Source organism: Sapajus apella, unplaced genomic scaffold (genome assembly GCF_009761245.1).
Source record: "Sapajus apella isolate SASKATOON/1434 unplaced genomic scaffold, GSC_monkey_1.0 scaffold44, whole genome shotgun sequence".
NCBI lineage: Eukaryota > Metazoa > Chordata > Mammalia > Primates > Cebidae > Sapajus > Sapajus apella.
The window spans coordinates 6,882,445-6,908,529 of record NW_022436984.1 but is presented as its reverse complement, the minus strand read 5'-3'; the positions used below and the strand labels follow the sequence as shown (position 1 = coordinate 6,908,529).

The 26,085-nt window shown below is 38.6% G+C and overlaps 1 protein-coding gene across 12 annotated transcripts in view; it reads right to left on the bottom strand.

Moving 5' to 3' along the window:
* Positions 1–26,085, bottom strand: part of LTBP1 (latent transforming growth factor beta binding protein 1) — a 461,690-nt gene that overhangs the window by 81,737 nt on the left and 353,868 nt on the right. For 11 of the 12 annotated variants that reach the window (XM_032239266.1, XM_032239268.1, XM_032239269.1 and 8 more), the window contains 5 exons: positions 24,326–24,448; positions 17,733–17,855; positions 16,373–16,495; positions 9,156–9,278; positions 3,891–4,016 (listed from right to left, as the gene is read on the bottom strand). In XM_032239266.1, coding sequence (XP_032095157.1) covers positions 3,891–4,016; positions 9,156–9,278; positions 16,373–16,495; positions 17,733–17,855; positions 24,326–24,448 — 618 coding nt within the window. The remainder of the gene's footprint in view (positions 1–3,890; positions 4,017–9,155; positions 9,279–16,372; positions 16,496–17,732; positions 17,856–24,325; positions 24,449–26,085) is intronic. The other variant, XM_032239267.1, reaches the window with a different exon arrangement.

Here is a 26,085-nt window from a genome sequence, read left to right as displayed (position 1 = left end):
TTTTCAGGTGAATTAAAATTCCACAATAAAAAAGGGCAAAAGTAAAAAGGCAAAAGAATTGTGATTTTTTGTTAAACAAATGGATATGGTCAAATGGAACATAAAACAATGAGCTGAGTGAAAGAAAACATTTCCTTTGTTTTAATACACAAGATAAAAGCTTTGGCTATAGAGTGAAAAGAAGGTGGGAAGAGGAGATGAACTGTAACTGAGATAAAAGGGAAATGTAGCAGAAGAAGTCAACCAAAAGGGTCCTGCTACCCTGCAATTTCCTGACATCCAAGTCTGGGATCTGAAAAACGTAACCTGTGTATTATATTATATATGGCATGTTACATTCTGCACTTATTCATACCCATAAAGGGTAACTATGCTATGTTATAAACACTTAATGTATCCTATACATACTATTGGCTTATTTATCCCCAATTCCCCTAGTGGAAAGTAGGCTTCATGTAGGCAAGAACTGTGTTTTGCCCTCGGAAGAGGGCCTGGAGCCAGATAGAAACTCAGTTAATATTGGTTATGTGAATGAATAAATGACAAATAGCCGCTCACCTACCATCTACTTCTCACTTTACTTGAACTTGGAATTACACCATCTTTTATCTTACATGGGAGAACCACGGTATTTCTCCTTTCCTCCCCCAGGTATGTATCCCAGAGTACTATATACAGATTGAGTATCCCTGATCCAAAATGCTTAGGGCTAGCAGTATTTCAGATTTGGGATTTTTTTTTTTGGTGGGGGTTGTGGTAATTTTGGAATGTGTGCATTATTCTTACCTGTTGAACTTCCCTAATCCAAAAATCTAAAATCTGAAATGCTCAATGAGCATTTCCTTTGAGCATCACATCTGCACTCACACTTTTAGAATTTGGAGTGCTTTAGATTTTGGATTTTCAGATTAGAAATACTCATCCTACACATGTAAGGGAAGGGAAGGAGTCAGTGGTGCCATTTTTATTTCTATAGAACCTGTCATACTACACTTAAGGCAATTCATGTTTACAGAGTTTGCCTCTTCATTGTGGTTCCTTAACTATGATCAGATGTTGACACTTCTCCAAGTTGCGGGAAATCAGGGAAGGGCCCTCCTTCCTTCAGCTTTGCGGGGCTTATTTAGCCCTGCTTACAGCAGGGCAGCTCAGCCCTGGTGTCAACACGGCTTCAGCTCCTCAAACAGGAGCTCAGAAGGAAGTCAATAAATGGGCATAAGAGTGCCAGCCACTTCTCAGTGTTAATTCAAGTTCTATGCAACACTGCTCCATTGCTAAATTTCAATAACACATCAGCCTCACTGCCGAATCCTGATCACATGAGCTGGCTCTGTCCGCAGCATAGCCAGAGGTAGAATCAGGACAGCACGACTGCCGAAAGTTTCAGACTAAGTCTAACAAAGGAAACTTTGGACCAATTAAGAATATTGGATTAAGCCCATAAAAAATAAAATCCATGCAGAACTTATTTCAGAAAGAGAATAACATGCATAATAATTACAGAGATTTCTAGTTATACTACCATGCATAATACCAACATAATATTCTAACTTGGGTTTCATTACTTAGAAAATTGTCCGGTTTCTGGAGTCAAGGAAGTATGGATCAAGTCTCAAAAAGGGTATACTCAATGAGTACAGTAATTTATAAAGCAATACAAGTTTTCTAAAATCACATTTTTAAATTCAAGTCTTTGCCAAGTAAACGACCAACAAAATGAGAGCTGCAACTAAATTACAGTGATTATGAAACTCTCAAGTTGTAGAATCCATGTTAAAAAAGCACAGAATTCAATAAAAATGAGTAACTACAAAAGGTAAAACAAATGTGAACATATTTATATTTGGTATATTCTTTTGGAACAACAGTTTTGACTAGTGAGCACTTGAGGTCACTTACATTTTTTTTTTTCTGAATATAATTTTGCATGGCACAACCATCAGCTGTTATACTAGGGACCATTTTTCATGCCTTTACCAGGCGTGATTTAGAGCTAAGCAACAAAGCAAACCTGCATCTTTCTGGAAATTCTGCAAATCTGTTTCTCAGTGATTTGGATGGGCCTGCACCTTATCCCTCAAGTGGGGAATACTGTAATCTCTGCAAAAGAACATTTGCATTCACAGAGCGTCTTTTCTAAAAGCTCTGGTCTCAAAGTTCTAAATATAAAATTAACATAAAACTTGAACCACTGAAGCATGGATTTCTTGTAAATCTCTCATCACTCACATTATTATGATGCTTTCCTCCATTTCCCAACTTCCTATCCCTTCCAAACCCCTCAATCTGTTACCCTGAACTCTCTCTCTCCCAATTCAAGTCAAATCTGGCGTCCATGTTTTGTCTGCTCAGCAGGAGGGTAACTTCAACAATCTCCTGCTTTTTATAAGATCAGTTTATTCCTCCCAATATAATAATTAGTTTCAGATGAACCTGGTTGCTGGCACTCAGCTTGGTTCCACTGTGGTACTAGCAATGAGCAGACACTTCCTGTTGCACTATTTTTTAGAGCAAAGAATCTGGGCACTATCTTAGACCCAGAACAAAACTTTTGCAATTTACTTCTTTAAAATATAGCTGAGTTTCGATAACTAGATTCTCAAAAGAGATCAACTGAAATTATGATGATAGGAATCTTTTCAGTTTACTTTAAAAATGGTTCAGTAAATTACTCCTCCATTTAGCAAGCTATAACAGGTCATCAAGAACACAAATCTTATGAAAATAACCAGTGCTGTATCCTTGCAAACATACAGAGGTTTCAAGTAGGAAGCCAACAGCATTATCTTAACATCTTACAGCTTAATTAGCTTTTAGGAGATAATAAATACAGACAGTAAATAAATACACTGCTTTGGAAATAAGGATATTAGAGGAAGAATTCTAGAAGATCTGTTCACAGTGACACAGAAGAATCAAGCAAGACTTCTTTTTTTTTTGAAACAGAGTCTTGCTCTTGTCACCCAGGTTGGAGTGCAATGGCGCAATCTCAGCTCACTGCAACCTCCATCTCCTGGGTTCCAGTGATTCTCCTGCCTGAGTAGCTGGGATTGCAGGCACCCACCACCACACCCAGCTAATTTTTGCATATTTAGTAGAGACAGTTTCACCATGTTGGCCAGGCTGGTCTCAAACTCCTGGCCTCAGCCTCCCAAAGTGCTGGGATTAAAGGTGTGAGCCGCTGCTCCTGGCCACAAGACTTTTTTTTTTTTTTAATTGGGCAGAGTCTCGCTCTGTTGCCAGGCTGGAGTGCAGTGGCGTGATCTGAGCTCACTGCAACCTCTGCCTCCCAGGTTCAAGTGATTCTCCTGCCTCAGCCTCCTGAGTAGCTGGGACTATGGACACATGCCACTATGCCCAGCTGATTTTTGTATTTTTTAGTAGAGATGGGGTTTCACCATGTTGGCCAGAATAGTCTTGATCTCTTGACCTCGTGATCTGCCTGCCTCGGTCTCCCAAAGTGCTGGGATTACAGGTGTGAGCCACTGCACCCGGCCAAGACATTTTTTATAAACAGAATGATCAAGACAATCTACAGGAAGCACAATCAAAGCAGGGACAGTCTCGGGTGAAAGGGAAGTTGCCACAGTTTTCCTTCATGTCTCCCTCATGCCTCCTATCAGTCCCTGCACATTTGGACTCATTAATTTAGTACCAGTTGTGGAGCCATCTGTGAATGTTTTTATCATCATAACCTTAGGTTATCCCATTTATAAATCCCAGCAACCCCTGAGCTATGCTTTCAGGTGTGGGTTACTTTGATGCATATACATGCTTTGAGGCTGTGAATTATGGAGTACCTCTTAGTGTCTTCAAGTCTTTTTATAAGTGAAAGCAATCTCCTCTCTTCTTTATCACACAACAATATGATTTCATATGGTTTATCTTACCTTCACATGTATGGCCATCTGCAGAGATTGAGAAACCCTGCTGGCAGACACAGTGAAAAGAGCCCTCTGTGTTTAGGCACTCCCCTTGAGGACCACAGAGCCCTGGATGTTCACATTCATTAATATCTGTAATTTAAAAGAGAGTCTTAAAAACTTGAAAAACATTGGTTTTTTCATATACCTCTATAGAACAGATGATAAAGAAATGTATTATGATATGGCTGGACATTTATTTAGTGGCCCAACTATATCATTTGTCCATAGACCACAGGACAAGCTGAATTATGAGAGAGAAACTATTTAGGTTGACCAAGGAAATACCCAATGTTCAACCATTTTTGACCTGCAAAAAAAGCAATTTCATAGGTTCAACCCAAAACTACCCTTATCTTAGACATATAGCGGCTTGAGGAATACTCCGTAACTCTGAGAGATGCTCTCCACTGGTGAGAATGCTGCGTCCTCCTTTGTTCTCTCCCATTGCCATGCACACAGTTGTTAAGAGTCTGTAGTACCTTGCTATGTTCCTGCCTATCCATCCCTAGGATGTAGGCTTCTTAAGGGCAAGGCTAGACACGTTTTATTTATAGTATTTGGCTCATAAACAGCACTTCGCAAATGTCTGGTGAAAATGTAAATGAAATAGACTCCAACCTATAACTCACTGGAAATGGGTAATAGAAATAAAATACAAGTAAAAGAAGGCCTAATTTATTTATTTTAGAGACAGGGTCTCACTGTTGCCCAGGCTGCAGTGCCGTGCAAGATCCCAGCTCACTGCAGTCTCAAACTCCTGGGCACAAGTAATCCTCTCTCTTCAGCTTCTCAAGAAGCTGGCACTAAGGTACTGGTCCCATGCCTGCCTAATTTTTAAAATTTTTTTGCAGAGATGGGGTCTCACTATGATGCCTAGGCTGGTCTTGAACTCCTGCCTTCAAGTGATCCTCCTTGGCCTTCCAAAGTGCTGCAATTACAGAGGTGAGCCACCATGCCTGGCCAAGAAGGCCTTTTAGACCATGGAAATTCATATTTGCATGGCTTTCCAATGATGAAGTCAGTGAATGACAGCTTAATACAGTGCCTACCACGCAACAAAGGGTCAACAAGCAGTAACTACTATTATAAAGGCTCATGGGCAGATCATGCCATAAACTTGTGTTGTCCAATTTATGCTCAGTTTGTCCTCACTGTGAGTAATTGTGCTCCCCATGGCCAGGGTCATGGGGTACTTCCAAGCATTGATAACACATGGACTGTAAGGAAAATGCTCTTTGAAACCAGTTCTAATTATATTGGCTAACAGTACCCAAAACGACAACATAAGGCACCTAGAGAAAGGTTCACCTATTCTCAATGGTTCTGATACGCAACTGCCTAATTGTTGGTTTATTCAGCTATGTCCATCATGACACTGATGGCTCCCTGAGAAGCTATCTCAATTGAAAAGCTCTGAGTTCCCAATGCCTATTGAGTACATTGACAGGGTCATATGAATGTTTGTCCCCCACAAGATTTCTCAGTTATTTTCCTTCTCTACTAACTGAATGGTGACTGGTGAAGGTTCTTTTAGTTAATTGGGATCATAAAAATGATTACATGTCCTTAGCAGCAGCATTCAGGTGGCATAGCTCTACTAAAGTCATTTTCTTATCTTGTAGGCCCTCCCTTTATCAGTTACAAAAGAGGTCTTCCATACAAGAACCCACATGAATACTGCAAATCTTAATAAGAATAGGGAAAAGGTACAGATTATATGTTCTTCCTATTGGCTGCTAGAACATGGTTGGCCACTGACCCAGTGGTCCTCAATAAAGTCATCTCTTTCCCTACAGCCAGCATCTCCTGAGGCTCTTCTTTTTGACTTGCTGATCTTCCTGTGCAACAGAAAATCTAACAATTATTGATTTAACCATCTTCCTTTATTAATCCTGAACTCTTTGCCCTTCTATCTGCCACATAATTCACATTATTTGGCCTGCCCATTGCTGAATCAAAATAAGAAATCAAGCAGGAATTACTCATACTCTCTTAACAATTCTATTCTTGTTACTGTCACTAATTTTTGGATATTTCAAGGAAGGTCAATGAATCGTTTTCTACTTACATATTTCTCAATATGATTTTATTCTGTGAAATTCTTTACTTCTTTTATAAAAATCTTTGATATTGTCTGTTTTCCACCTATTGATACTACCTTAGATTGACCATCTTTCTTGAATTTTGACCTCCTTTTAGTCCTCAGATCCATTCTTTATTTCCAACCTGCTGCCCAATAAACCTCTATCTGAGGAAGAAGGCTACCGGTATGAAGTTACACTGGCCTGGGGATCAAGCACAGGACCTATATCCATCTTATTAAACCCTAGCACTACCTGACACCCCTCTTCTTACCCTTCTTATTTTATCCTATGCCTCGGTGTGGTCCTTTAAATACTACATGCTTTGCAACTTTGCCTAGGGAATAATGTGCACAAAGTTTCTGCATCAATAAAGTCACTGATTAACAAGTAATTGTCTAAAAAGTTTGATGAAAGGAACTGAAGATGAATTCCTAGACTTTTTTTTTTTCCAGGAAACTGCTAAGAAAGAACAACATGAATATTTGGAACTAGGGAAACATATGCATTCAATTTGGATTGTACTTATTGAGGCATTTCTGAACTATGCTGCTAGTAACTTCGAGCTGAAAGCCAGACTATTTAAGTTGGGTTTCTTTCATGGGTCCGCGATTCCACAGAAATTCATAACTTGGCATGCATAAATCAAAACATGAAACTGAACTGCATTTTGAATCTCAAATGTATCCTGCCACATTTCTAAAGAGACTATTAACATGGAATTTCCATATTGTCTGTATATGATCATCAGTTTTGTGTGGGAAAGAAAATCTTAAACATGCTTCCAACTGAAAATGCTTTACTGAATACAGAAGTATTTTCAGAACATTAGGTAAAGTTTAAAGTTTATCACACACTGTTATTCAAACATGTCCATGGTTATTAGCATTGCCATCAATTATATTTTCAGATTTTAAACAAACTCTGAAATCTACACCTTTCTACAGAATGCTGACATGATCAAGGGATTAGAGAAAAGTAGGCTACTAACTTCAGGCAGAGTGAAAGATCACAAAACTGCCTCCAGTGACAGAGTGAAAAGAGATAATTCAAAACGACGTGAGTATACACGCCATCATATACAGCTTTTAACAGGAGATGGTGGGGGATAAAAGAGATTCACAGACACTATTCTGTAAACAGTATTAAGGCCTACTTCAGAAATGCTTCTCATTTATTTAGATTTACATTTTTCAGACATATTAACTTATTCTGGAAAAGAGGAATAAATGTGACAGAGAATGAAGTCAATTTAATAATTATTGAGTCAACAAAACCCCATGTGTTTGGAGTAATCACATATTTGAGGGGTGATATCAAACCACAGATACACATTTAGCATACTGAGAGAATAGAATAGTGCAATTAATGAATCAGATAACTAAATTAGTTCTGTGTGATTTAACTCTAGAAGCTAAATTTATGTAATATGAAATCTTGGTCCATTTATATTAAGATTTGGTTTTGCCTGTATTTCGCCAAAAGAAATTGTGATGAGAAGAATTAGAAAATATACTTATAAGCCAAAAAGCCTACAATAAAAACAAGATTCAGGGTTTGGTCTTTTCCGTGTGCGTGTGCGTGTGCGTGTGCGTGTGTGTGTGTGTGTGTGTGTGTGTCTTCGCATTTTCATATAAATCAAGATTCATTTGGTTAAAAGGTAACTGTCCCAAAATGCAAATATTCTCATATATATTTATAATTCAAATGTTCCTTCTCTATTGCATTAAATCTAAGCACATTTAATTTCTGCATTAAAAAAACTGAATTTCACCTTATTGCATCAGGATGGTGAATAAATACAAGATCTCAAATGAGAAATCTTGCAGTTTTTAAAATATCTGTCTTGGGTTCACATCAAGTACAGGAAGGTGTATATTTAAATCTTGGAATCAGCAAAGGAATTAATTTTTAAAAACCTTGTGTTCAAAGTTTTATGTTTTTCCTATCTCTGACACATGGCTGGGTGTGACTGGTAATACAGATGTACAATATAATTCCAGTGCCATAACTTAGAGAGTAGACACCATCTTATCCTACAAGAATACTGTTATTTGGAACATGTGAGAGGAGATATAACTTATGGCATTATTTTTAAAAAGCCATACATATTCAGTAATAGTGGATAAAAGGTAACTCTAACAATTTTTTTATTTATTTGTGCTTTGGGATACACTACACAGTTCTATAATGGTAGAGAAACAATAAGAAAAAATAGTATTTGTCAGGTATCAGAAATAAATAGATATAAAGGTAAATATAAGTGTGAATTTTCAGTGGGAAAATATAGATGTGGGTTTACTAACACTGGTAAATATAGGAAAGCTTTTAGGGCAAGTCAATTTTGGGATACAGAATATAGAACATTTAATTTTTTTAGCCATGGTATCGAAATGACTCAATGGGGTGCTTAACTTCACTGTCTTCTTTCTTTTGGCTATAAATGTAACAATTAAGTGGTATGGCAGCACTTTGAAAAAATATAAAATTCCCTTTCTCATGATTTTGACAGTTCTAGACCAGCCTGGCCAAGATGGTGAAACCCCATCTTTACTAAAATTAACTGGACGTGGTAGTGGGTGCCTGTAATCCCAGCTACTTGGGAGGCTGAGGCCGGAGACTCACTTGAACCTGGGAGGTAAAGGTTGCAGTGAGCCAAGACTAAGCCACTGCACTCCAGCCTGGGTGACAGAGCAAGACTCCATCTCAAAAAACAAACAAACAAAAACAAAAAAAGCAATGTGGGATACTGGATAAAAACAGAGAGTCAGAAAAAGACAGTTCAATATCACCTATGAGACAAAATAAAATATGCCCATAAAAGACATAAAAAAGCTGTAAGATAATTTTGAATCCAGTACCAAGGTTATGGCACAGAAGGAAGAGCAAAGTACAGATGATCTCAGCATGGAAGTACTCAGAGTGAGGACATGGCTCTGACCTGTATGAGTTTCAGCTGACAGCATGCTGGACAAAGCAACACCCTCCTGCACTTGATGCAGACCCAAGACAGGTATTTTAGTAATAAAATTGACATAGATTATTTACATATAAATCACTTGGCAAAACCACAGACTATCGTCAGGAAGCATGGCAGAATTGAAGAATTACGTAAATAATGTCTGGGGATAAAAAGAGTGAGAAATACCTTGACATGCTTTATTGTCATCTAGCTGGAATCCATCCGGACAAGTACAATCATAGGACCCCGCAGTATTAATGCAGTCTCCTCTCTGGCAAACACTCTTGTCCTCCAAGCATTCGTTGATATCTAAAAACCAATGTAAAATTTTTAAAAGACTAAGTAAACCACATATCAGAAAGTTAAGACATTTCTCTTACATGTAAAGGTGCACTACTTTACGTCATTTATAATACATAATTTTAAGTACATGACAACTTTTTAAATTTTTTAAAAATAAAACATTTTGAAAGGCTTTGCACTTTAGTAAAGAAGTGGAACTTTTTTTTTTTTGAGACAGAGTTTTACCCGGTCACCCATGCTGGAGTGCAGTGGCGCTATCTCGGGGCAATCTCTGCCTCCCTGATTCAAGTGATTGTCATGCATCAGCCTCCTGAGTAGCTGGGATTACAGGCACTCGCCACCATGTTCAGCTAATTTTCGTATTTTTAGTAGAGATGTGGTTTCACCATGTTGGACAGTCTGGTCTTGAACTCCTGACCTCAAGTGATTCACCTACCTCAGCCTCCCAAAGTGTTGGGATTATAGGCGCAAGCCATTATACCTGGTCAAGAAATGGAACTTTTAAACATCAAATGAAATTAAATGGAAGAGGAAAAGTGAAACTTCTGTAGCAAATAATAACTTACTTGATTATGTTTTGGTGATGATAAAGATTGAAAATACTTCAAAAACACTTATTAAGTATATCTTGAGCAACACTTGATCTATTTATACAAGCTCCCGTATTACACGTTATAGAAAAAAATTTAAAGGGTTTTAGCATGGTCTTTGCCCCCAAAGAGAAATGTTTGTTCAAAGAAACAAACTGTATTGTAAACATAAACTATTATATTGTTTTATAAGTCTAAACCAATGTAACATAAGAATTGTCACCAAATATAATTATCTGTCAAAATAATAGTATCAACTTTAGGGGTCATGTATGTTTAGACAAAGAATATCATAAAGTTTAAAATAAAACTTGTGTATAAAAGAAGCATATTTGTAAATTTACTTATGGTAAATTTCACAATAGGGGAGAATATGGGGGAGTCAGAGGAAGAAGAACTTTTGAACAGAAGAACAGCAAGAGCAAAAACCTAGTTTAAATGACTTATTCAGCAGCTGTAACAAAGAGGTTTAAGGTAGCCTGGATTTTAAAAAATGTATATAATCATAGCATATGCGCAACTAAAAGTGGTATACATAACCAATAATGAGTTTTTAAAAAGTCTGTCAGGATGTAAGACAATTAATGACCCCCCCTTGACCACATGAACGCCGGGCAGAACTTTCCCCAGGGCTGCTGATTACCACGTTTACCCCTAGTCAAAGCTCATTATTCCTAATGCACTCCACTAGCCCCTCTTCTGCTGTGTCTGTGAGGATTGAAGTTATTAGCACTGAAGAATGCTAAGGAATAAAACCTTCTTTGATTTCTCAGAATTTGGCATTTTGTGGCACTTCTTGCAAATAATTATAATTGCTGCCAAAATATGAAAGATTCCAGGAAGAAGTGAATATGGAGACTGTGGCCATCTGTCTACATGCCCCGCTGTCTGGTTCAAGTACAGTAATACCACATTTCATTTTTCTCATAGAACCCAATCAACCAATTAACTGGCTTCTGTACTATTCACAGGACAAATAAAAGAGAAATAAGAGAGCACCTTACCACTTCCTTCTATCAAATAAAAACAAGTTATTATAATGACCGTTCACCCAGAATTAAAATGTTTCCGGGGACTGACCCTAAAACATAAAACACACGTGATGTGACTTTGCTTCAATTAAAGTAGGTTCTCACTTTTTCTTTAGTATGTTTTTCTAGCTTTAATGAAGTATAAGGTCCATAAAATAAATTCATCTATTTAAGAGTCAGCTCAATGAGTTCTGACAAATGTACCCACATCCTTGGGACCACCCCAGTCCAGGGATAGGCATTTCCATCCCCAACTCATTCCCTCTCATTCCTTTTGTGCTTAGGGGCTTCTTCCTCTAGGCCTAATAGTTTTGAGATTCACCCAAGTTATTGTGTGTATCAGCAGTTCTCTCCTCTTTATTGCTGGGTAGGATGCCATTGGATGAATGCACCATACTTTGTTTACTCATTCTCCTTCTGATGAGCATTCTGGGGGATTTCCATTTGGGCCATTGTGAATAAGGTTTCTATAAACATCTCTATATTCATAAGTCTTTGGGTAAACACATGCTTTTACCTTTTTTGAGCAAATACCCGGGAAAAGGATGCCTGGGTCATGGGGTAGGGTTATATTTAACTTTTGAACAATTGTTTTCTAAAGTGGCTGTAGAAATTAGATTCCTACACGTAATGTAGGAGAACTCTGATTGTTCCACATTTATTCTAATAGCTCCACAACTATTCTAATGGGTATAGATAATCAGTTTTTACATTAACCTTTCTTTCTATGCTTTGTAGGAAATAAAGATAATGAAGCGAGAAGCAGCATATTTGATCAGTGGCATTATATTAAAAACTCTTGGTCTATTTATTCAAAAAAGATCATAGAGAATCCTAATATAAATTTCTGCAACAAGAAAAATGCTTTGTAACCTATATGTTTGCCTCAACAAAATGGAAGCATGTTGCTCTATTCATGCTACTGGTTTTTTTTTTTTTTTTTTTTTTTTTTTTTTTGAGACTAACTCTCACTCTTTCACCCAGGCTGGAGTGCGGTAGTGTGATCTTGCTCACTGCAACCTCTTCCTCCCAAGTTCAAGCGATTCACCTGCCTCAGCCTCCCTAGCAGCTGGGATTACAGGCACCTGCCACCACGTCAGGCTAATTTTTGTATTTGTGGTAGAGATGTTGGCCAGGCTCACATGAGTTGAACTCCTGACCTCAACTCCTGGCCTCCCGAAGTGCTGGGATTACAGGCGTGAGCCACCGCACCCAGCCCTATTCATGATACTTTAAAGTAATTCGATTTTCATTTATTTTCAAAATCTAAGAAAAGTAATGAATGTGAGGGAAAAGAGCATTATTTTAAGTGTTTATAAATAATTGTATACATTAGAAAACTGACCATATGCTAGGGTTAGGTTTAGTTTAATTTTTTCTTTCTTTTTTTTTTTTTTTTTTTTTGCAAGGCCTTTATCTGGCTTCAATGCAATAAAAAGTAGGTTAAACGTTGAGAGAGCCCAGCATGGGATTGTTTTGTACCACCACTTGGGGTAGCGTGAAAACATCTATTTTTCTTAGAAGTTGAGTAACAGGTTTTAGGGCAGGAATAGTGAATCGATGTCATCTTTCTATCAAGACTGAGCTTTTGAGGTCACCAACAGCTTGCTAAAAATCCCACAGTTAACTTTTGGTCCTTCTGTTACCTCACAATAATATGACACAATTCATCACTCTCTCCCTCCTTGAAACACTGTTCTCTTGGATTCTGGTTTTTCTCCTTCTTCACTTGCCACTTTTTCCTCAATCTCCTTTACAGGTTCTTAGCCCAGGGTCTCTCTCTTTTCTAGCTATACTCATTCCCAATCAATTTCATGGCCTAGAACTCACCCCTAAATTCCAAATGCATAATAGGTCCAACTGCTTTTCAGATACCTTCCTTCGAATACTGATCTTGGGTATTGAAAATGGAAAGTATCCACGTGAAGCCCTTCATGTCTCCACATAGCCTGTTCTACAGACTGCTATCTCCTCCATCTACACCTGCTATTCCTTTGAAATTAATACTCTACCCGTGAATAATTAAATGTTATCATCGCAGGGAAGCCTCTACTTGCCTCTTCATTTAAAATCACCACCCTCCCTCAGCACTCCCCATATACCTCACTGTATCTTCTCTGTAAAATTTATTGCCATTTAACAAACTATATATTTTACTTATTTATCATGTTTTGTTATCTCTCAAACTACCATGTAAGCTAAACAAGGGAAGGAATTTCTGTTTGGTTTATTGCCCTGTGCCTAGAACAGTGCCTGGCACAAGTTCCACACTAAAATATTTGAATGAATATGTAAGTTAATGTATGAATGACTCTGATTTGGAAAGAAATACCAGAAAGAAATACCATCCCACCTTTCTACCTTTTTAAAATTTTGTCCACAAATTGATGACCAAGAGCAAAGGGCCACAGAGAGAAAGGGAAAGACACAGTAAGTAATGAGTCATCTTCTCAGGCTTTGTAAGGGACTGCAGGAAGCGACCTTAGTGAGGAGTTGGAGAAAGATTAAGGTAGACAAGGGATTAAAGATTGTGCTTGGAGGGAACCAGTCACAGACAGAGCCTTTGAAAGCTGAGATGCTCAAGGCCCCTAAGAACCAGGACAACTGAGGCACCCTCATTATCACAGAATGAGTGGCTACCGAGCATGCTGGAGTCAGCAGTGCACACAGGCAAGCACAACACTTGGGATTCTGACTCCATGAGGAGGCCAACAGGATGACAGGACAATACTGTAAGAAAACAGGATCTTTGCCAGAGCTATTAGGGGAAAATTACACATGTAAACATAAAAGCCAACGAGAAAGATAGCTCTTTCTTGAACAGCTGTGAGAGGCATGTGAACAGACACAGCTCAGTTAATTATGGCTAAATATCACTGGGGAGGGTCGGAAACATTGCTAGTTGGGAATTAGCAGGCTGAAGTGCTAACGTAGTTTCAAAGGGAGCTCTGAATTAGTTAGATGGACCACAGTCCTATTTATAACCCAGTACACCAGGGAAACTAGTCCTGACTTTAAAAGGGCCTGATTACATAACCCAAAAGAAGCTTTCTTATGGAACATAAGCATAACTTATATACATTAATAATGAAGAACGAGTTTGCTAAATGTTTTTGACTTTTCATGCATGAATGTTTTTGGAATAAAAACCTTACACTTCTATTAAGATGTTTACACATTAAAGCAGACAAAGCAGAGGAACATGCCCTGGGATGAACATCAATTACTCAAGACTTAATCAATGGTGCAGTTCCTTCTTGGCTTGGCCAGGAATCAGGACAGAAGAGATGCTGATGGTCATTTGAGGTTTTCAGTGCCCTAGCACAGGGGTCTTCAGTCCCTGGGTCATGGACTGGTACAGGTCTGTGGCCTGCTAGGAACCGGACCGCACTGCGGGAGGTGGGCAGCAGGGAGCAAGCGGTACCCCGACCTCCGCCTCCTGACAGATCAGCAGCTGCATTAGATTCTCACAGGAGGGCAAACCCTCTTGTGAACTGTGCATGTGAGGGATCTAGGTTGCATGCTCCTATGAGAATCTAACTAACGCCTCATGATCTGAGGTAGGACAGTTTCATCCTGAAACCATCTCCCCGAACCCCGCCCAGGAAAAAACTGTCTTCCATGAAACTGGTCCCTGGTACCAAAAAAGTTGGGACCTCTGCTGTAGCAAATCCTTTACCCGTTACTTAGTTCTAGAACAGATTCTTCCATGAATGACTCCTTCCAACACGACCGACCCTCCCACCTTGGGATGCCACTACCTTGAATCATTATCACTTACCCATGTATTAGAGAGTTCCTAAAACACAACTTTTTCATACATAGTCATATCTTATCACTTATCTGACCTGTTTCTCAATAGGGTGTGTGTGTGTGTGTGTGTGTGATTATTATTATTATTTTTTTTTTAAGACAGTCTTGCTGCGTCACCCAGGCTGGTGCAGTGGTACGATCTTGGCTCACTGCAACTTCCGCCGCCCAGGTTCAGGCCATTTTCCTGTATCAGCCTCCTGAGTAGCTGGGATTACAAGCACTAGCACCATGCCTGGCTAATTTTTGTTTTGTTTGTTTGTTTGTTTGGGATGGAGTCTTCTTGCTCTGTCACCCATGCTGGAATACAGAGGCATGATCGCAGCTCACTACAAGCTCTGTCTCCCAGATTCATGTGATTCTTCTGCCCCAGCCTCCCAAGTAGCTGGGAATACAGGTGTTTACCACCACACCCAGCTAATTTATATATTTTTTAGTAGAAACAGGGTTTCACCATGTTGGTGAGGCTGGTCTCAAACTCTTGACTTCAGGTGATCCATCCACCTCAACCTCCCAAAGAGTTGGGATTACAGGCATAAGCCACCGCATCTGGCCTCAATGGGTATACTGATTACCACTTTTCATAGGTATAATTAACTCTTTGAGGAACATTATCGCGTTAGGATAAAATCCTAGAAGTTGATTTACTGATAAGGCCTTTAAAACGCTGCCAAAATTGCCTTCCCAAGGGTTGAGTCATTTTACACTTCCAGCAGCAGTAGAATATGGGGACTCAGCCACTTGTGACTGCTTGTGCCAAGTTCTCTGGTCAGAAATGTAGGATACTGTAAATGACAATGGATCTTTCCCAATCGACTGGCCTGGGAGTGAAAAAGGATTTGGGGCTGCTGAAATGCGTGTCATGAAACCATTCACCAAAAGGCTCATCCACTTCTCTCAAACGTGGGGTTCAGACTCTCCTTCAAACACTCTGACCCTAAATGGGAGACAAAACCCTGCCAAAACTGATGTTGCCGGTTTCACAACGGACAGGATGTAAATGCAATGAAGCCTCAGGTGGGCTGGGAAAAAGCTTGTTACTTAGGGGGACAATGAACAAGGTCACAAGTGACAGACTGGTGGTAAAAGTGAAAAAGAAGCCCACTGGTAGAAGACATTCCCCTCTCCATACGTAGGTCTGGCTCAGTCTTCCAACCACTTCAGAGAGCTTGTTCACCAAGTAAGTGGTCAAAGTGGTTAACAACCACCCAATACTGTACATGTGGGCTATCTTTCAGAAATGTTTTATGCAAAAAGCTAAAAACTGAATTGAAGTTAGGCTCTGAAAAACCCTCTAATTACCTGGAAAATTAAGCTGTACTTACTTATTTGGAACATTTGGAAGTTGATTCTGCATAAACAAGGTGTTACAGTTCAGAACTATGCATCCAGGATAAACCATCTATAGCTGGTACAGTTAAACTGATTCTTTTATGCCTTTGGCTGGCACAAGTCTAAAAGACAGCTCCAAGCAGTGCAAAGAAAATCTGGACTCTACTCCCTTGTTTGAATTATTCGTGTGACCCCAGGGAAGACACTTTGCAGGGAACTAATGAACGTCTTCACTATGAAATCAAGAGGTCAGGCTCAAAGACAGAGGCTGAGATGATGACTAGATTTCCCTCTGATTGGGGCATTTTATGATTCTGAAATCAGGTGCCATTCTTACCTTCGCAGTGGTCTCCAAGGCCAGAAGCTCTGTAACCCTGGTCACACACACACAGGAAAGAGCCCTCAGTGTTCCTGCACTGCCCATGAGCACAGAGATGACGGTGCTGGCATTCATCAATGTCTATGAGCAACAGAATACAAAGAAACTATAGAAGTGGTGCTTAAAAAACACTCAATCAGTTTCAACTTGGTCAGTGTAAATTCTAGAAAGACAATGTTGATACAAGTAATGGCCATCATATATTGTTGCTTTTGTAACAATATCTCAGACTTTTTTGCTTATCAAATATTCAGAGTATACATGAAAACATGGCTATTGTTTCTTTTTTCTTTTCTTTTTTTTTTTTTTTTTTGAGACAGAGTCTTGCTCTGTCGCCCAGGCTGGAATGCAGTGGTACATTCTCAGCTCCCTGCAACCTCTGCCTCAGCCTCCTGAGTAGCTGGGATTACAGGCACCCACCACCATGCCTGGCAAATTTTTGTATTTTTAGTAGACACAGGGTTTTACCATGTTGGCCAGGCTGGTCTTGAACTCCTGACCTCGTGATCCACTCGCCTCGGCCTCCCAAAGAACTGGGATTACAGGCTTGAGCCACTGTGCCTGGCCGGATATTGTTTATTTATCAAATAATTGACCTTATACAGTGTGGATTCTGTTCTTAAATAAGAAATGATGTTTGCTCTCAAGTACTCTGGGCACTTGTGGTTGACACAGGTGAGATAATAACATCTTCAAGTTCAGGAAGCATATACTTATTGGGAAGGGAAGTATTTCCATGTGAAATTCAATGAAATATTTCTTTAAAAGTCTAAGGTCAATCCTAGCAAATCCAGAATCTTCACTATCACCTGCAGGAACAGAACATATTTTGCAAACTTTGTCTCTAAGGGGGACATTATTACAGTTTTACTGAGAAGTCTTCTTTAGCGATTTTTTTAAAAGGCAAAAATTTTTCAATGTTAAATACAAAATTAAGGTTATTAACATTCCACAGCATAAAGCAGCCCGATATATTGACTTTCTAATTGCTGAAATTCAAGTACATAAAACCTTTAAATTAAGTGTTTCAATGGAAATTATCTTCTGTAGTGAAGAATTACACAGAGAGCAATAACTTTTCTTCCTAATACTAATGCCTAACCATTGATTGCTAATGCCATAGGTTTTGAAATTTAACTGTCTTCCATCTTGTTTTCTTGACTTTCCTAACTGATGTTTAAATCCCTGACTTTCTGGCACTATACCGCAATCATCTAGGTAATTTTTAAAAGGTACGCTCACTTGATTGAACGTACATTTTTTTCAGACCAGGTGCTTTATGCTGAAGTTTCAGTAGTTCACGTTACCACACTCTTACCTTCACACTGGTCTTTAGCTGCCGACAGCTGGTACCCCTGCCCACAGGTGCACCTGAAGGAGCCCTCAGTATTTTTGCACTGCCCATTTATGCAGAGATTCCCTTGCTGACATTCATCAATATCTGAAAACAAAACAATGGCATTTTTTCTGAAAAAGAGACTACCCAGGAGAATGCAGTGTTCCCTGCAATGCATTCTGGGGTTATTGCTACAAAAATAACAGTACTTCTTATGTTTGACACTACACACTTTAGTATGTATCCCTCCACCCATGCTGCTGTATGAACCTCAGTATACTGATCTACAGAATAGAGATAACTACAAATAGCCAGTAAATCAATAAGCTACTTATAATAATCATACTCCTCACCATCAATCTCTTGAAATGCAACATGAAATATTTTACAGTTGCAAACAGAAGGCAGAACCTGAAGCAAACACAATGGTGCTCAGACAGTTCGTAGACCTGTTTAGCTGCATGAAAGAAGTCGGAAGCAAAACTCTACCAGGAATTTGAAAAACAAAACCAAAAACATAAGCGGTTATGGAAGGAAATGGATAATTCTACTTTATTTAGAAGTTGAACTATAAGGCCAAACAGTTGTATAAAGAACCCTGGCTCATTTTCAAAGTAACAAAGAAAGCCAAGAGAAATGGCAGTATTAGGGTGACTGCTGGAATACCAAAGGAGAAAGTGGTAAGTGAGGATTTTTAAATGTGCTTTGACTGAAGATAAAACCACTAACTGAGAAAGAATATAATTCTTAATAAGTGGCCTAGAAAATGTCATGTCTACGAAGTTAGATAACTGCAGTAAAGGACTGGCTTCATCAACAACTTAAACACTTCTGATAGGAGTAGAGTTTTCCAGATGTTTTTGTTCGGCCATTATATTGGTCTGACCCAAGCAGATAATTCTGTCTTGCCTTGTCAGTGCAAATACAGCCTCCGAATGTTCTGCTGAATGGCTAGCCAACTTATAAGAGTTTATGATTATTAAAACAAGGTGGGTATTACTGATCTTCATCGCCTACATGACAGGTTTGTTGTAAAGATTACCAAAGGGAATAGATACAAAACACATTAGCCCTATACTCAGAGGGGGAGAAAGGAGCCCTAATCTAAACAGAGTAATAAATAAAATAGGGGGATTTGCTTTTTAAAAAGCATGTCCTATAGATCAATGTATGACTGTTATTTTCTTCCAAAATCATCTCACTTAAAATGCATCTAAAAGTGTTTGCCAGGAAAACTCAATAAACTGTATAGGCCTTTCACTCAAGCATTGTTAACAATGACCTGTTTCCTCTGATCAAGTTTCATTTCTTAACCTCTAATGGGGCATTAATCTTTTAAATTTATTCAGATATAAGCAAGTTATCAGGTTATCCCTTCATGAAAGTTGAAATTGCTATTGAAATACTGAAATGGTTTCCTGAATAGCTCATACAAAGTATTAATGTAATTAGAGTTCAAAAATTTCATATTTAATTTTTCATAGGAATTTAGTTGATTAAAAATGGTGGTTTCACCAATTGTGTTATTAGTCTCTTTTATTTATAAATAATTTCTGGCTGCCAACTACTGCCTGTTCATAGAGAAATTAAACAAGCTAAGTTTCATTTTAAAGATTATTTTATACCTTTCAAACACTCTCTCTTAGCTTTAGGAATGGTCGGCAGCAAAGATCAGCCTACATCATATTTTCTGTTAGCACATTCTATGAAATACTTGATATGTCAGTTCACGAACCGAAGACCAGCAATAGCCCTTGTAGCTGGCTGGATCTCACAGAATGTCTGACAACATTTTTAGTGCTTTGGACTCTTTTTGACTTTCTCATAGATGACAACAAGTTAAGCACTCCCATGTGAAGATGTCTGCAGCAGAGATATACCCTCCATTCCAAGTACTGTTGGGGTATGCCAGACCTCTTATGTAACTTACTCATTTATGATGCTAAGAATGTCAGGAGTAATTCATGACAAGTCATGACATATACACTTGGAATAACTTGAGGCAATACAGTTATCTTGAACAAGGTGATCTTTGGGTCTTTAAAATGACCAAAGGGAACAAAGATAGATTAACTCTAGAGATAAAAAAATTTTTTTTTCTAACGAGTGATAAAATTTCTGAGCTAAAAGAAAGCTTTCTAATAAAAGAGGCACGCTGGACAAATGTGTTCTTTCTTTTGTGCCAAGAATATCACACACACCTGATATGTGAAAGTATACCTGACATTATGTGACGACCAGAGCCTTTCACCTCTGTGTTCTTCTTCCCAAAAGCCCATGGCTCCAGTTTAATCATGAGAAAAACATCAGATGATCCAGACTGGGGACAAGCTACAGGATTCTGGGCTATACTTTTTAAGACAGACAAGAGCTTGAAAACTAGGGAGAGATTCACTGGGGAGACAAGACAACTAAATGCAATGTCGCATCCTGGATTGGATCCTGGAACAGAAAGAGGACGTCACTGGAAAAACTTGTGAAATCAAAATAAAGTCTAGAGTTTAGTTTAAAAAGAAAGACAGTGTACCAGATCCTGGCTGTGACGTGTAGAGGCTGTGTGAGCTTTCTCATCTGCAAAAATAGGGGAACAATAATGCTTCCTACTAGAGCTGATAAGTGGATTGCATGAAATTATACAGGGACAGAGATCACATGGGAAGAGTTAATGCATCCCAGACTGTAATGGGGAGATGCCATTAGAATCACAGTAGAGGGCAAGGTTAAATGCCAAGTGGAAGTAATAGCCCTTCTCACCTCTGAGCTTTGGCATGTGCTGCTTCCTCTGCCTGCCAAGTTTTACTCCCCTTTGTATTCAATGCTTTAAAACCTAGTTCAAATAGTAACACCTTCGTGAAGCTTTCCCAGAAGCAAACAAGCAGAGTTTGCCACATGCTTCTTGCTTTAACAAACCTTTGTCTATGCCTCTAATTTAGCAAACACCACAACCATCACATCATGCTCTGCCCCTGCATTAACTCGTTCTCTCCACGTGATCTCTGTCCCTGTATTATTTCATGCAATCCTTATATCAGCTCCAGTAGGTACCATTATTGTTCCCTTTTATTTGCAGATGAGAAAAGTAAGGTTTAGTGAAGTAAGATACCATAATTTATCCAAGCTCACACAGCTTCTACACATCAGGAATAGGATCTGATATACTGCCTTTTTTGTTTTTAATAAAAAACACCTAAATACTAGACTTTAATATATAATTTAATCCTAGATATTTTTAGTTGTCTTGGCTCCCCAATTAATCTTTCCTAGGCTCAGCTAGGATGGCAGTGGTCAAGAGCAAGACAATGGTAATGAGTCATTCATTCAACATGTATCTGCTTTGAGCATCCCATTAGAGAGTCCAATCCCCTAGTTTTAGGGATGACACAATGTCTGGAAACCTGAGATTATTCACCCAAGGTCATATCATGAACCAATGGAAAAGCCACATCAGGTAAGCAGTGAGGAAGAAGATGAATGTAAAAGGCAGGATAATCTTGAACAGGTACTGGGTCCAAATAAGCACAGAATCTTCATAAGGCAGTTGTGACACTGACTTGGAGGGGTCAGAGAATGCTAGCTGAAGAATGCAACTGTGACAAATAAGTTTGGAATATGAAGGAGGGGGAGAGATTGCAAGAGTTTTTATCAACAAGCAGATGAAAAAAATTAGGCAGGTTAGGAAGAAAGAAGATAAAATGGCAGGATATGAAAATAAACTAGCAATCAAAGATTAGCAATGACTCCTAAGGCCAGAGATCCTCATCCACCACTGATCCAGTGGATGGGGAAGAAATAATACCTTTCAGATGCTTCTCATGTTTAATTTGGTCTGAGGAGATGGCTGGCTTAAGGAGTCAGTAGGATACTGTGGATGTGGGCCAAAAGAGAAGGGACCAGGAGAAATGGAGGTCTGCCCACATTAGATGTTCCACTAGGAGTGGCCAAGATCCACTGTTGCTCTGTTATATTATGGGAGCAAGGCATCAAATTCAGATGCCTGCACATTCCCTACTGCCAGTGGAAGAAGCCTCAATTCTTACAGGATACCAGGGTATTCACTTACTACTTGCCTACCATAGTGAGAAATTGATTATCACCCGAGAGTCTTCACTTACATCGAGGCACTTAAGAAAGAAGAAAATTTTTACTTATTTCCTCTTTTCCCCTTTGTTAGAACATACTTTTAGATGTAAAAGTAAGCAGAAAAGAAAAAAAATCCACAGATCTGACCATAAGAAAAAAAAACTTAAAAAAAAAATCTCAAGAAAAATTAGGGAAGTCTTCGACAAATTATAACAATGTACCACCAAAAACATATATGTAATGTATATCCACATGTACATACATTTATTATTATTATTATTATTGAGACTCTATTTTGAGTCTCGCTCTGTCACTTAGGGAGGAATGCAGTGGCACCATCTTGGCTCACTGCAACCTCTGCTTCTTGTGTTCAAGTGATTCTGATGCCTCAGCCACCCAAGTAGCTAGGATTACAGGTACATGCCACCAAACCAGCTAATTTTTGCATTTTTAGTAGAGACAGGGTTTCGCAATGCTGGCCAAGCTGGTCTCAAACTCCTGACCTCAGGCGATCCACCCGCCTTGGCCTCCCAAAATGCTGTACCTGGCCACTTGTACATACATTTATATATGTATTACATATATAAAGAGTTCATATACATTGACTTAAAAAATAAAAAACCTCATGAATGGAAAATGATATTAAGAGGAATTTTAAATATATATAAATGTGTAATAAGTATATAAAATAAATGTTTAAAAATTAGAAGTGTTCAGAGAATCATTAAAGGGAATGAGCATATAAAATAAATATTAAACCTTTTTAGAATTAAAATAAATATACATTTGAAATGAGAATGTTCTCCTGTAAAAATAGTAAAAAGACCATGGTACAATGTATGTATCAAAACATCACTATGTACCCCATAAACATGTACAATATGGACAATTATATGTCAATTAAAAAATAGGAACAAAAGAAAATAGTAAAAAAATTCAGAAAATTTTACCCAATAATTCTACTTTTATGAATAAGGAAATAATTCTAAAGTTCAGACAAGAGTTTATTTTTAAAAGAGATCTGGCCGGGTGCAGGGGCTCACACCTGTAATCTCAGCACTTTGGGAGGCCAAGGCAGGTGGATCACCTGACGTCAGGCATTCAAGACCAGCCTACCCAACATGGTGAAACCCATCTCTACTAAAAATACAAAAATTAGCTAAATGTAGTGGCAGGTGCCTGTAATTCCAGCTACTTAAGAGGCTGAGGCAGGAGAATTGCTAGAACCCAGGAGGTGGAGGTTGCAGTGAGTTGAGATTGCGCCACGGCACTCCATCTCAAAAAAACCCCAAAAATTAGTTGGGTGTGGTGGTGTACACCTGTAATCCCAGCTACTCAGGAGGTTGAGGCAGGAGAATCACTTTAACTCAGGACATGGAGGTTGCAGTGAGCAGAGACTGCACCAATGCACTCCAGCCCAGGCAACAGAATGAAACTTCATCTCAAAAAAAAAGAGAGAGAGACCTGTATTAGTTTCATTCACTAATGAGAAGCTGAAAATTTTTTGTTTGTTTAATACCTAAAGAAGAGCAAGAAAACTGTGATATGGCAATACACTGGAATTTTATACAGCCTCTAAAAATAGCATTTAAGGCCAGGCGCGGTGGCTCACGCCTGTAATCCCAGCACTTTGGGAGGCCGAGGCAGGCGGATCACGAGGTCAAGAGATCGAGACCATCCTGGCCAACACGGTGAAACCCCTTCTCTACTAAAAAATACAAAAATTAGCTGGGCGTGGCGGCACACGCCTGTAGTCCCAGCTACTTGGGAGGCTGAGGCAGGAGCATTGCTTGAACCCAGGAGGCAGAGGTTGCAGTGAGCTGAGCTCACACCGCTGTACTCCAGCCTGGTGCCTGGCAACACAGCAAGACTCTGTCTCAAAATTAAAAAAAGAAAATAGCATTTGAAAACAGTTATAAATGGAATGTGAAACACTTATGGCACTTATGATATACTATTAAATCACAAAAAGCAAGATACAAACTTGTATATAGAATAACACCTTTATATACAATTTCCATGAAATATGAATATTCATGAATGAGATTATGTGAGATTGTTACTTTTCTTTTTTATCTCTCTGCATTTGCTAAATTTTCTAAAATGGGCATATGTTGGTTTCTTTTAATATCCATTTTACGCAGATATAATTCACGTGCCATACAATTCAATTTAAAATGTACAATTCAATGGTTTTTAATATATTCACAGAGTTGTGCAACTGTGTGCTGCTTTCATAATGATAAAATATTTAAATGAATAGATGTGTGGTTTACAGACTCTCTAAAAATACATTGTTTCCCTTTATGTAAATAGATACGCTCTGTATTTAACCACAATGAGGAACCACTTTCAGCCAAGCCAACCACTATGTGCTCTAAGTAGCTTGGTCAAAATAAACACAGGTAGTGGGTTCCCTTTTCTAAGGCTAATTGCTCTAATCTATGCTTAAGTGAAGTTTAAATAAAAATGGGAAACTTGATCAAAGTATTTACCTTTACAGTGCTTCTGGTCCGGAGTCCGGGTATAGCCTTTGTGGCATGAACACATGTAGGAACCTTCAAGGTTGGAACAATCACCATTTGTGCAAACGTTTGGTTCCAGGCACTCATCCACATCTTGAAGAATGTTGTGTAATGGAAAGAACAAAAAAAGAACAAAAAGAAAACATGGATAAAGTTAAATTTGGTTAGAAATGGAAACAGTAGACCTTCAGAAGACCCGGCAGATTCCTCAAGATAAACTTTCAAATTAGCCCGAAGGAGAAAAAGCAGCTTGTCGTGAACTGCATGGATGATGGTTCTATACTTTAACTTACCTTCTGAAAGTAACTCATAACCAAATAAGCTCTATGAATAAATTCAAGAAGTAAAGATGGCTTGTTGTAGCAGGGAGGAAGGAAGAGAGGGGAGATTTAGTGCAACATCTCTACAAGAAATAATTTTACAAAGAATCAAAGATTCTTAAGAGGGTAGAAAGCTTTACGGCTTCCATGGTGTAGGCATTAAAGGCTTTGCATACATCATCTCATTTAATCTGAACAAAATCCTTATGGGCCAACCATTTCATGGAGGGAGGAACTGAAACACAGAGAAGTTCAATAACCAGCCTCAAGGCCACATAGAAAATGCTGGTTCTGAGATCTGAACCCAAACCTATCCTTTTAGCCTGATTGTAAGTTTCTGTCATAGGCAAAGTTAAGTCTAGTGATAGAAACTTAAGTGAGAGAGAATGTATGAGTTGATGTTTGTTTTTATTATTTTCTAACAGCATTTATACTGAAAATCATCGTCTTAAATTTTATTTATTTCATTCAAAAATATTTATTAAGTTCCTACTACATATTATTATTTTTCAAAAACAAAAATGTAAGTTCTGTGCCCCATGTGAATGGCCCTGCATAGGTCCACTGTATGTTGCAGTGACAGACACGAATGACAAATCAAGAAACAAAAACTTAAAGAGGAAAAGCTTAACTCACAAAATGCTAAAACTACATATACAACATCACAATTTAGGCTTAATCTTACCGGAGTCTGTAACATAATCAAAGCACCTTAAGCATAAGGCAGACAAACAAGGAGGAAAAGGCGTGTTACAGCATTTGTTTCACTTTTCAATGCTCACTAAACCACGAAAGCAGTAAAGCTTTCTACCCTCTTAAGGCAGTCACAAGCACACTGACGATACAAATCTAATCTTCAGTAATCCAGGGTCTAGATTGCATGCATTTGCATTGTATTAAAACTGCATTCTTTTTACAACAGAATGCAGAAGTAGAGTTATACTAAGACATGGCAAAGACGCACCTGTGAGTGTGCACATGGGTGTGTTCCCTGTGCATGCTGAGAAGAGCCAAGGAAATGGCGCCGCCTAGGTGCTCTGTGTTGATTTCACAAACTATCACTAATTATGGTAAACGGACTCTAGTCCACAACAACAAAAATAGCACTTCCAGACTGAGTCATTAACCACCCTTTCTTTGGTTATGGGAATCCACTTCTGTAAACACTGAAGGCAAACAACTTGAAAGAAGCCAAGCATTGGAGCCAAAGTAAATAATGGGAATGAGCCTAGACACCAGGCATAGAAATTCCAGACAGCAACAGGAAAATGTCATGTTTAGTATCTGGTTTTGTTTCAAAAATGTTAACAAGTTCAGAAATGTATGGATTGCTCTCTTTCATTATTCATGCACCAGGGAAAGTGATTTATAAGGCTGTAGAATGTAACAGCAAAATCAATCTCTAAGACC